The 13,681-nt window shown below is 33.3% G+C and overlaps 1 protein-coding gene across 1 annotated transcript; it reads left to right on the top strand.

The window, feature by feature from the left end:
* Positions 1–1,934: 1,934 nt before the first annotated feature.
* LOC139528129 (uncharacterized) lies at positions 1,935–11,218 on the top strand. Its single transcript, XM_071323964.1, has 7 exons — positions 1,935–2,105; positions 4,233–4,902; positions 5,225–5,255; positions 5,831–5,998; positions 6,867–7,504; positions 8,463–8,514; positions 10,412–11,218. Exons 2-7 carry the CDS (start codon positions 4,240–4,242, stop codon positions 11,074–11,076), a joined length of 2,217 nt encoding a protein of 738 aa, XP_071180065.1. The 5' UTR covers positions 1,935–2,105; positions 4,233–4,239; the 3' UTR covers positions 11,077–11,218.
* The last annotated feature ends 2,463 nt before the right edge of the window (positions 11,219–13,681 follow it).

The following is a 13,681-nucleotide window of genomic DNA, read 5'->3' as shown; positions in this document are numbered from 1 at the left end:
CTGTCGTAGTTTGTAATCAATCTTTGCTAACGCAGATTTGATATTTTATTGTCTAGACTCTCTCTAAATAGCTATTTCCTTTTGGTTTCATCCCTGTTAATTTCAATTCAATGTAATGAACACCTTCTATAGACGATAGTCTTCTTGTAATTTTTAAAGCTCAGATTTTGTGTGTTTAAAATCAGTTTTTACTAACAGTATCTTTTTAATTTTCTATTACCATGCGCAAGAACTGGTCATCTTTATTGTCTTACTTGTTGTATTTGCGCAAGAACTGGTCATCTTTATTGTCTTACTGGTTGTATAAAATAACTACTTTTCCATACATACCGATAATAAGCTGCTTCAGCTCAGAAGTAGACTGTTCGGTCACCGAAGTCGGAAAAACAATGAATTTCGAATGTTATGTTCAATGAGAAGATATTCTTTTACCTTAAAACTATATAAAATCGTTCCAATAACATTGCACGCACGAATTTGAATTAAGTCTTGTACTATAAACTAAGTATGCTGAAACAGTTGAAAATGTTGATATCATTCACATTTTGTTTATTTGAAAATTTAAAAGAAATCCCTGTCGATTAAATTTCAATTGACCCTTGATAATATACTCGAATTTAATTAAAAACCAATTCTTCAGAGAACAATTGAAGGTCTTTTCACCTCGATAATAAGAATGAAATTTAAAAAACGATGTTAGAAAATGTGCCTTGTTGATGTAATTTGGTACCTCAAACTGATATAAAAAAATTAAGATTAATAGGTATATGCAGAAGACTTAATTGTTTTATAATAAACAAGAAAGAATTTTTAGCAAAGGTCAAAATCTAGAACGTCATATTGACCTTTGACCTTGACCTCAAATTCAAGGTCATAGGTCAGTGATCTCAAATCAAAAGACATCAGGTCAATCACTTGTATAGGTGTGGAGAAATACCGATTTCAAATACAAAAGGGGAGAAAACTCCTATAAGGGTTGACCAAAACACTTCGACTTAAATGGTTGAAGTTGCGCCTTATTGTAAACAGTTATTTGGCAAACACATCATGTAACAGTTTCTTTTGAATAACGATAACAAGCAAAATTCAAAATTTAGAATATGACCTTGACCTTCGACCTTGACCTCAATTTCAAGATCATAGGTCAGTGAACTCAAAACGGAAGACCGGAGGTCAATCATTTGTATGGTTGTGGAGAAATACTGATTTGAAATACATAAGGGGAGAAAACTCCTAAAAGGGTTAACCAAAACACTTTGACTGAAATAGGTTGAAGTTGCGCCTTATTGTAAACAGTTATTTGGCAAACACATCATATCATTTACTGCCACAGTTTCTGTGGAATAACGATAACAAGTAAAATTCAAAATTTAGAACATGACCTTGACCTCAATTTCCTTCAATTGGACCAAGGACTTCATATCAAAAGACTGTAGGCCTCTACGACTTATAACGTATGAATTTATGCAACAAATCGCCTATCTTAAATTTTCAAAGGGAAATAACTCCCATAAGATGTCTTCCGATCACTTAAGACAAAATAATCCAAATCATTTTCAAGAGTAGACAAACAATTTGGTGAAAACAGTTTGCTAAAATCTTTTACGGTTTTAGAGATATAGTGATCACAATAAAAAGGGGACGCGGGGACATAACTCCTATAAGAATAAGTGTTCGGTCACACAGGGTGAGTTTTGAAACCCCCATTACTGTACAACATCATTGACCAAAAAATCCATTCGATATGTTGTAAGACAAAAAAAGCATCTCAGACGGCAGAAGAAGAAGAAGAAAAAAAAATAATCAGACGAAAAACAAAAGGTCTTTCCACGAAAAGTGGAAAGACCTAATGATAAAAACTGAATGTGAATTTCCGCAAATCGAATATACTACGAAATCAAACAGGATGTGGAGATAGTAAACCTTTCACATTTATCCATACATGTATGTTAATCGAATTGACATAACCGACATGCGTTTACTATATCAATGTGAAGTACATAATTATTCATTTCATGAAGTTTGAATTTTGAGGAATTACACTTGGAAAGAAGTTCATCTGCTTGGATTTCTTAAAGGTTTTTAAGAAACCACACATCATTAAGGTGAGGTATACGTAATTCGGTGGTTTATATAAGGTTTTTTTTACATATAGGACTCGTTGATAAAGATATGTATGTGGCATTTGAAATACTAAGGGTTTTCTACCTGGGTTTTCTACCTGGATTTTCTACCTCTTAAATAGATTAACTTAGCTGTATTTGGCAAAACTTTTTGGATTTTTTGGTCCTCAGTGCTCTTCAACTTCATACTTTCTTTGACGTTTTTTTAACTTTTTTTTTATTCGAGCGTCTTTGGTAGACGCAACGCGCGTCAGGCGCAAATTAAAAAATTATATCCAAGTATCTATGATGTGTTTATTTATACTCACAGAGATATAATAAATAACAATTTCGTGAGATTGTAAGTAAAAAAGAGCATTATAACATATCAAACATTCTTTTTCACGTAAAATTACTCTCTCGAAAGGCTGTTATGAAAAGTTTTATTAATAGTGCCTTTTTCACTTAAAATTACTATCTCTTGAAAGCGTGTTACAAAACATCTTTTTACAATTGATTTGATATTGATATTGTCGTTTCCGTTTTGATAGTACATACTTTAAAGTGGGTATACCGAACTTATTAATAAATCTCTTATATTTTAATGAATAAAAAGCAATAACAAAGCTAATGGTCTCTTAATATTTTTCACAAACTTTAAAATATAATGTGCACAGCAAAAGATACTATTTTAGACAAAGTGCTAAGAAAAAAATTAAGAGAATTGAAATCAAAAGCTAAACAAATGTTTATGTGGACTACAGCGTTTATAGATATATATTTCAAGAATGACAAAAATTTCCCATAAAGTAAAAAAAAATTCAAATTCAAACACTGATACAAACGATAAGAAGCTGGTAAAAATGAAAATATTTTCTAAAGCCATACCTATTAAAATTCTAGTCCCAAATATTACTTAACATTTACTAGCTTTAAATCAATGATAAAAAAAAAAAGAAAACTATTCAATATTCAAATCCGATAATTTCCATTATTTTTCTATATTGATAATGTGAAAACAGTACGAAAATATAAGGTCCAAAAATCTTTTGATTCTACATATACATATGTTACACAGAAAATACCATAAATTGCAATCTTGTATCATGCAACTTTAAATTTGGTATTTTCATATTAGACAGAATAAGGACGACTGTAGTGATCATTATTCAAATCTCAAAAATCTATTAAGAAAAGATAAATCAAGTTAACAAAAATAAAGAGGGAATCACATGACTACCTAAAGAAACGACAGGGTAAGCGTCTTTAGCTGTACATGCATCATCCGCCATGCAAATTCATGTTCGGTTGTAAAAATTGTGAATAGAACACAATCGTAAGACGCCAATATTAGTATCCAAAGATCTAACTCAACGTAAACATGTAGTTTGTAACACGTAGTAACTAATCCGTTATTATACTGACCGTAAAAAAGAGGCGGTGATACTAGTACCAAGGAGATTGAAAGTTGAAGAAAAACATGAAAACACCATTACAAAACACGCAGACATGAAAAGTAGTACCTTTAGTCTCAGATTTGCTTTGATAAACTAAATGTAAATAAACTCATCATAGATACCAGGATTAATATCTGGTACACCAGACACACTTTTCATTGACGCTCGAATAAAAAAAACAGCTTTGATGACAAAGATTTTTCCATAAACAACTAAGGTAAGAATTATAAGCACTCATGCACTCATTGAAATGTTTGTCATTAAGTCACTGAACGTCATTAACATATCTGTAATGAGAAATTAAAAAACTTTGAAATATACGTTTCCTGTTTGTCTTTAAGAGGATTCTATGAGTACTAGTACCCAATTCACTAGTGGCACTAACAATGGTATTTCGAATGTTAATATGAGGCCGATGAACACATCGTTGTCAATGTAATGGAATTTTATGCGACTGTCATACCAGTGAGAGGTTAAGCTAGCTTCAAAACCAGTTTTAATTCACAATTTGCTACATAAGAAAATGCCTGCACCAAGTAAGGAGTATGACAGTTGTTATCCATTCGTTTGGTGTGTTTGAGATTTCGGTTTTACCATTTGATTGGGGACTTTTCGTTCTGTAATTTTCCTCGAAGTTCGATATTTTTGTGATTTAATTTTTTTCTATTCACAGTCATACTATGAACAATCCCGAGAGAAAGAATTATTTGAGATTATTGACATTTTGTTTTGGGCAAACCCAGGATGTTATTAGACAGCACTTTGAACGAGTAGTTTTGGATAAGATTACCTTTTCGAAATTTTTAGAGAACTACAGACATGAACTCTTCCATAGATTTATCATTGGTACACCTTGTTGTATGTGTACAACTTTCAGCAAACAATCACGATTATATAAACTGAGACAACGACAGTTTGAAGTACTGTATTACGTCAAAGGGAAACCAACTAAGGACCATTTTAAAATTGAAAATGGTGTTGTTTTGCAACATTGTATTTGCAGATTTTTGCCAAAAGACGATATAGATGTGTCGGTGCTAGATATAACTCTTGCATGTACTATTGTTAGAGCATGTTGTGATTTGGATGAATCCCAATTTAAATGGCTGAACAGTGTGCGTGATGTTCGAAACAAACTTGCTCACACATCAGAGGTTTCTGAAGATCAGTTTCAAATTCAATGGGATACCCTTGAAACAGCTGTTATTGGCTTGGCAGGTAATGTTGGAGAGTTCTTCAAAAAAGAACAAAAGAAGCAAATTCGGTCGATTCAGGAAGAATTTTCAACGGATTATCTCAAAGATATTCTTCAGGAGACAGACACTTATAGGATGACTCGCAGTGTAAGAATTATCTTAGATTTTCATCAGATTTATAATTCTACCCGCTTATTTGCAATGGAGCATAAGTATTAGATGTAAGCTGCTCATATCGGAGGGGCGTCAGCACTGAAAATATGTGACGACTACATCTGATTTACATAGAAGTAAAAAAGAATGTTTCATCTTTGTCTCAATTTTCTTAAAAGATCAACTAGTTTTGATAAATCAGAAAAAAATATCATTATCTCTAATTTTCCAAATTTAGTATAACTTTCAGAACCGGGCTTATATCGAAGCACTGATCTACAATGTATTACCTCAACTTGTATTTTATTTTTTTTAGCTTAAACAGACACTTCTGGAACTAATAGATGGTAAGCATATGGTGTAATGGGTTTGATTAAGTTATATTTGTTTAAGGGAAAATAATTTTGGATAAAAGACTTAATCCCATGACATATATGAAATTATTTTCTAAAGCTGAGCAGCAAGGACAGACGCTTCTGTTTTGTACGACTTAGACACCGAAATGTGTCCAAGTCTTCTTCGCCGAAATTTTTTGGACATCAATATGGCTGCATTTGACTCTAATTACAATTAACAACACTGGAAACCAAATGTAGTATTGAATTCCCAAAATTATTTTATTTGTTATATCCTTTAAAAAAGGGGGTGAAAGCTACCAGAGGAACAGTCAAACTCATAGATAGAAAATAAACTGACAACACCATGGCTAAATAAGAAAAAGACAAACAGTACACAAGACACAACAGATAAAACTAAAGATTAAGCAACACGAACTCCTCCAAAAACTGGGGTGATCTCAGATGCTCCGGAAGGATAAGCAGATTCTATTCCACATGTGGCATCCGTCGTGTTGCTCATGTTATCACAAACCCGGTTTACGATTGCCTATCATTATAACTTCAACATACATTATGATTTTCAGCGGAAAATGTGGTTTTACCAGCTATTCACGTAGCCGACAAAGTCAGTGCACTCAACACAGCCAGTGAATCTGTGGGTATCATTCGTGGTCAGTTTACGAACAGTAGTTGTTGGCGTGTTGGACAGAATTTTATCATGACAGTTTGGCACGGTATAGAGCGGCAGATAAGTAAATGTCTTTGTATTACTATGGCGACAACTGCATTCTATATATAAAACAATTAAAGTTATAATGAATTACATACATAATTTTATGAAAATAATGAATAGTTTAATTGCACACATCTTTGTCATTGAGTATGTTTAGTGGATGTTTACAAATGTAACTTACTGAAAATTATACCACATCTCCTTGTTTAATTAACAAATTGAATAAATATTCTGCAATAAATATTCTGTAGTGAACCAAGTCGGTTAAGAGCTCTACAGAGCTCATGTTTACCGTGTTGAATTTTACATAGCATGCCCGACTCTAAATTTAATATATTTACTTACTTACTTAAACTGCTGTATAATTGTTTTGTCTCTGAAAGATTTGTCGACCTGAATAGAAAACCTTCATCTATCTAATTTTTTAAAATACAGCAAAATATATTTTTTGTTTTTGTTCACTTTTATGCTTCATAAAGTCAACAGTTGTATACCGGTGTTCAAAAGTAAAAAATCAATTGAGAAAAAAACAAATCCGGGTTTCAATCCAAAACCTAGGGAACCACATCAACTATAAGATAAAAACAAAGGAACAACAGGCACACCGAAGTGCAATAAAACAAACGCCATCACACATATAAACGAACTATTTGTTAACAACTGCCATATTCCTGACTAGGTACAGGACATTTGAAGAAAAAAAAGGTGGGTTGAACCTGGTTTAAAGGCATAATTCATGTCTATTCTACACTCATTTCGTACAAAGATAAACACAACAGTTAATTTCAATCTGAACTCATTAGACCACGTGTAGACATCGACTAATATCGGCTTAGTGATATATGAATAATGTTATCGGTTATATTTTGTCAAATTCTTACTTGTAGGAGGTCATGATAACAAAATTAATGAGCATAAGTTGAAGGATATGACCGTAGAATTCTGCAACAAGAAACGGTTCAATATCAAACCATCTATAGTTTATCAAAGCAAGGAATTGGACACCGTTGTTTTACAGATAGATGCTGCAAGCAGAAATATTCCCCCACCTTTTACAAAGTTTGCCACTGTTGATCCAGAGAAGGACGATGGCGCACTTGTTCATTTGATAGCATATAGTGAAAAGAAACAGATTCATTTTGATGTTGAACTGTGGAATCCAAGCCTTACTCGTATACAAAACCTAAAAGAATTTTGCGCTTATAAATATAAAATAGTGGAAAACTATGACAACGATTACGATGAACTACTTCATAAGAACAGGCTTGTTGTCAAGTGCCAATTTGAACATGGAGCATCGGGATGTCCTGGGCTCATGCTTACTCATAACAATAATGAACCTCATGTTGTTCTGATGTTTGCCAGAGGATTTCCAAACTTCTATTACAGACGGAGCTTTGCAAGGGAAAGACGAAAATTCCCTAGAAGCAAACTTTTTCAACAAGGAATAAGTCTTTGTTCCATTTACAACGATATGAAGAAGAAGAATCCACAACTTTGTGAACAAATATTTGAATATGAGACGGTGAGTTTATTAATAAATAAAAGATTGTAAATGGTTATTGAGTACCAAGAGCACCATGAACAATTAAATATCTGTTGTGGTATCATTCAAACAATACCAGTAAAGTTATCAAAACGTATCTATTGAATAGGTTGAATTTGATAGGAGTTACTCAAAGTTAAGAGGACGTCAATAAATTGGCACAATTTGAACGCCAATGGTAAATACGTTCATGGAGGTAAATCTAGAAAAAGCTCTTCGGACGCATGAAATTTATATCATGTTGTTTTTATCTTTTATAAGGATTGAAAATTGAACGTAAACAATCTTTTAAATAAGGAACTTGTCAATTTCTTTCAAAGGGGGACCTTGGAGGAACTATTGGAGTTTCTCAAATTTGTTTTCTAAAGTTACAACAAGGAAGAAAAAAATAGATTCAAGTCCCCTTTCCAAAAACATGAAAATTTCAACCCCGTCCCTTTAAAAGAGGGGGCGAAGGATACCAGAATGACATTCAAACTCATAGATCGAAAATAAACTGACAACGCCATGGTTAAAAAAGAAACAAACAAATAATAGTACACAAGACCTAAGATAGAAAACTAAAGACTGAGCAACACGAACCCCACACAAAACTAGGGGTACTTCTGTTCTTTATTTCAAAAACTACACGTATACAATTTCTATTTATATTAATAGTGCTTTCCAAAATAGTGGAGCTAGAGATTCACGTAAAGAAAGTTGTTTGTAACTTCAGTGACGATATTGTTAAACTGTTTATAAATACTGTATTGAAATTCTTAGATCTAAACGACACTAATTGAAACAAAATGAAAAGAACAGAAACGCACAAAAATATGCAAAAGAAGATAGAATAGGCTTAGCATTTAAGCAGATTATAAAACTATAACAATTTTTCAAATATAAATGCCTAATAGCTTACAAACCATATGTCCTGCGTCTTCTTTATTTTCTATAGTACTGTAACGCTGTACCTACAACTCAAATCAAAGAAGAAAATAGCCATGAGGGTATGTAAAATATAACAATAAAAAGGTTTGGTATGACTGCCGATGAGACGACTATACACCAGACATTGAATAGCGCGAATGACAACAATAATAGGTCACTGTACAGCCTTCAACAACGAGCAAAACATATTCAACAATTATATGCCTTCATATTAATTATCGATTGGAACATCTTATACCATACCTCATAGCAAACTGGTCTTGACAATAATGATAAAGTATTACAGCAGATTTCAGTGAGTATGTAGCTAATTGTAATATCTTTGGTTAGCTTGCTTGTTAGCTGAACCGTGAAGTCATTGATAGGTAAGGTATACTACCCTTCTTTTAAAGTAGCTTAGTCCTACAGAGAGATAGATTGGTTATCTGTTGGGCTAGTCTACTATTAAAGGAGGGTAGTTTACCTAACCTAACAATGACTTCACGGTTCAGCTAGCAAGCAAGCTAACCAAAGATATTACATTTAGCTACATACTCACTGAAATCTGCTGTAATCATAGAACAAACCAAAGACTTAATTTATGTTAAAAAAAAACCCGAAAAACAATTATGATACACAGCAGCAAACGACAACCACTTAATTACTGGCATCTGAGTTGGAACAGGTACCTAGAGAATGTGGCAGGGTTCAATTGTTTGCGGGCATCAAACCCCTGTACAACACACATATTGTATGTACGTTTACACAGTTTTGTTTGCTGGGTCCTCATTATGGTCACATTTACTTACTATGGCCCGCTGGGTTGCTTATCAAATTTTGTAAACATAACGACAGTCTAAAGAACTGTCAAACAAGTGAGAGGATTAGCAAGCTATAAACCCAGGTTTAATCAACCATTTCCACTTGTTCCGTTGATTGGTAGCGTTTGGTTGTGTTAGATTCTTGGGACTTTCCCTTTATGTATTTGACTTGGAGTTCAGTATTTTTGTTATATGTTTTCCCCTAACCCGGGACAGTGGTGTAACAGCAGAACATGTTATATATTTTACACTGTATTGTCAATTTACATATATAGTTGTTACATTTTAAACATGTGTTGTTCCAATCTGTAATCCAAATTTAATGTATATGGTTGCACGAAAACAAAAAAAACTTTCGATTATATTTTCAATTTTGAAACGGTTATCTCCTAGTAGAGTTCTCACTACATGACTGAATGTCATAGGTTCGATCTTTGCTAGGGACAAAGATGGGACAAAGATTCTAAAATAGGAATTTACTGTTTCTCCGCTGTTAACAATGGATTTAAGTGGGCGTGCAAAGACTATGCGACTTGTAATCTTGTAAAATGTGTCATGGTAGTGAGTAGGCTTCATAGGGACTTACAAATTTAACACGATGAAAATAACGGAATCACCCTATATAGAGTCCATCTATTATAAAGTAGAATGTATTAATATGTTACAAACTAATTATATACCAGTATCTTTCAGATGAACTACAGAAATAGCAACGTTTTTTATTTCCCGTGCGTGTGTCAATAAACTCATCATAGATACCAGGACTAAATTTTGTATATACGCCAGACGCGCGTTTCGTCTACAAAAGACTCATCAGTGACGCTCGAATCAAAAAAGTTTAAAAAGCCAAGTAAAGTACAAAGTTGAAGAGCATTGAGATCCAAAATTCCTAAAAGTGCTGCCAAATACAGCTAAGGTAATCTATGCCTGAGGTAGAAAAGCCTTATTATTTCAAAAAATTCAAAATTTTGTAAACAGTTAAATGCGTGTGTAGGATTTTGTATCATTCAGGCCATATTATTTTTTTCTATAGTTTTTTCAAATGTTCTTACAAGGATACTTAACGGAGCGTTATCATTAAATCAGTCCGTGTACGTTAATATGATAATGATAGATTAACTAATGTTATAGATAATCATAATTCTTCTTTTTTCAGAAATGAAAATACATGCAACTGAACCAGATGTTGATGATATTTCATGTGGGTTTATTCCAGCTAATATTGAAACCATCCAGAAAATTTTATGTAAATTACACAAGGAACATATGAGCTTTTTCTGTTGTTCTCACGAGTCAATCATTTGTGTAGAATGTGTTTGTAGTAACCATATCAAATGCCCGGATATACTAACAGTGACTAGAGCTGCTAAATACGGGTTGTCTTCCTTGATAGATAGTACGGAGCAAAAGCTGGATGGATTAAATAAAAATGTCGATTTCCTAATGCAAAAACAAATAACCATTCTCAAAAAAATAGACAAGCAGTGGTGTTGTACGATGCGTGGAATTGTAGAAAATCGAACCTCTCATTTTGATATTGAAACCGAGACCGAAAAGGATTTAAAAGGGAAACGGTCGCATTGTTTCAATCACGTGAAAAATATCACCCGGGAATTAAATGAAATAAAGCAAAAGATAGACTTTACTTCACAAGACCTTCAGAATAAAAAGAGCATAGAAAAACATGATCAGGCATTTTGCCATTTGCATGACATCAAACTTGAGTTAGAAAGCATTGAAAACCGTTTAAATCATATTCAATGCCAAGTATTTCAATTCAATTGGATTTCAGAATTTAAAAAAAATAGAGAATATGTGTGATTTTGCCTTTTGAAAGAAAATAATCATGATCAAATGATAATTACAGTCAAGAATCAGACAGTGTTCTTTAAATGTCATTTCATCTTTTATGAAGAATAACCGTAAAATGTTAAATAATGCAAAAATAAAACAAATCGGCAAATATCTATTGGCTCTTCCATTGTCACACACATATATTATCAACCCTGAACAAATATGATTCCATCTACTGGAAGGGTATACTAGTTGAGGGTTGATATGGTGTGAGAAACCTCTTCACTAGTCTACACATCTCTTCATTAAAAAGCAATGTTCAGAGTCACCATATGAACTTTATATGAGCCTAACAAAGTGTTGTGTCACGTAGTATTTGATTTGCACTTACACTTACACGCGATTGATCCATTGCACTGTAAACACATGTAAATGAAATCCTCTGGCTCGATATCCAAGAATTTTTTTTTTTTAGCAAATCAAAAGTAACAAGTGTTTACTAGTAGCTGGAAATGATGAACTAACAACGCCATGGCTAAAAATGAAACAGAACAAAAGATAAAAAAAAAATAATACACAAAAAACACAACATAGAAAACTAAAGACCAATATGAATCCAACCCAAAACGGGAGTGATCTGAGGTGATCCGGTAGAGTTGCTGTTGTATTGCTCATGTAAGAACTTACATATGTACATATGCACTACCAGGCAATTCTCAGGTATTCGATTTATAAGGCGAAAATGTGGTGAATCCCAGAGAAACATCAATTGTAACTGCAGATCAGCCACTTTTGGAAATGCCTAAGCAAATTCACTGGGAATGATCTGATTTTTACGGATAAGATAAGTTTATCGTCATGTCTGGTGGATTGCACATTGAAATGACTTGTTATAAAACTCTGGTGATATTTTACGTGATACGGGATTGAAATGTTGTCTTACTGAAGCCAATATTGGAACACCAAGAACGGCAGATTCTTTTTATCATGTATTTTGCTTGAACTGTTAATTTCAGATTATGAAAGCTAAACTCAGAATGTATAATTATGTCATGACTCTGTGACGTTCAATGATTTAAAAGACTTGTGTATAGAGTCATCTCGACCACAGTTTCATTCCTGGCGTTCAATTATAAATTAAGAACTTCTTCTGATTTTGGTATTATGCTCATTTCATGAGTGAGATTTCGTACTTTACTAACAGTCCATATAAAGCGTGATAGTGTATTGTTTTAGGTCTTGATCGTGTAAATTATACTCGATCGTTACCGACCCGTCTCCAAGATATGACTCCCTTTCCCGAACATCACCCACAGGTGGCAATGGTATTTGAAAATGATAATTTCACTGTACGTAAGACCAGCAAATTCCTTTCTTATAACACAATTGATCAGGCACAAAAACAGAATAATGCAATTGTGAAGGGCGATGTTGGTGCCATAGGATTAACCGAAGATCCAATTTAGACAAATGGATGGTAGCTGGACCAGGAGTCAGTATACTAGAAGATGAATTTGGAAGATCTTGTGGTTTGGGTCATTCGATAACAGATGAACGACCTAATGAAGACTCTACGAAAACCCAAAATGATGTCTTTAAATAGCTTTAAAGACTTTGTAAAGTGATGAACGAGTTTAGAAATTCATTTCAGGAAGAGTCGTCAGATTTGTAAAAAAAATACTCCATTAAGGAAATTGTTGAACAGGTAAGATATGTAAATAAACTCCAAGATATTGGTCAAAACAATACGAAGATCTTTTGAAGCAAATGCAAAACGAAGGAGAACCCGCTTTTTATAACCAAATAAAAAATAACAATTTCTTATTTTGGCCGCAAAATGAAACTGGAAACGTCTTTGTCAAAAACAAAGCTAGAGAACCTTAAAAGCGATTGCGATATCTTCTCTAGACTTTTCATTTCTTGTCACAGTTGACAGTTTTACTTGGAATATTTCTTTATCCATAAAAACCAAACTTCTCCCCCGTCTTTTTCATGTTTATCTCAGGATGTTTCTTGAAATAGTTGTATTAAATCGCTGCAAATGGGTTTACTTGAAACATTCTGCGATTTTCTGATCCAAATTCGGACGCATTTGTCGTTGGTGGGGCAGCAATGGTTAAATCCAGGTCACAAAGTTGGGCAAAACTATTTGATGATTATGCAAATGATGTCATACTGCCTTACATAAAATCTTGCATCGATAAGTATTCAAGAGTAGACATTGTATTTGATGTTAACTAAATGAATAATTTAAAGGCTGTGACAAGACAAAGGCAAGGTTTTTGTGCCAAATGGAAAGGTGTTGGTTCTGGTAGAACACCAAGGGTTTGGAGTAGTTTTTTCTGTGAAGATGACAACGAAACAAAATTGTTCAAGTTTCTTGCTGACAAAATTGCTTCTTAAGAGACTAATACAAATGTATATGTTACTCATGGTGAAAATATTCTTTGCAATTTCAATAAGGATACTTCCTATCTACCCCTTGTAATCATGAAGAAGCAGATACACGAATGTTTGTCCATGTTCGGCATGATTATGAAAAGTGTTGTAAAATGTAATTTTAGGTAGTACTGAAACAGATGTAATAGTATCATGAATTACAGCAATCGCAAAACTAGGTAGAAGACATTGT

The sequence above is a fragment of the Mytilus edulis genome, chromosome 6 (genome assembly GCF_963676685.1).
Source record: "Mytilus edulis chromosome 6, xbMytEdul2.2, whole genome shotgun sequence".
Classification (NCBI taxonomy): Eukaryota; Metazoa; Mollusca; class Bivalvia; order Mytilida; family Mytilidae; genus Mytilus; species Mytilus edulis.
Note: the sequence above shows the minus strand (reverse complement) of the source record. Positions and strands in the feature narration are given on the sequence as shown.

What these genes read in the sequence shown, in the direction of transcription:
- LOC139528129 (XM_071323964.1), top strand. Translation starts at nt 4,240, where the DNA reads ATGAACAATCCCGAGAGAAAGAATTATTTGAGATTATTGACATTTTGT. An exon ending in CTTATAGGATGACTCGCAGT is followed by an intron (nt 4,903 to 5,224) that starts GTAAGAATTATC and finishes TATTTTTTTTAG; the next exon opens with CTTAAACAGACACTTCTGGA. An exon ending in ACTTCTGGAACTAATAGATG is followed by an intron (nt 5,256 to 5,830) that starts GTAAGCATATGG and finishes TATGATTTTCAG; the next exon opens with CGGAAAATGTGGTTTTACCA.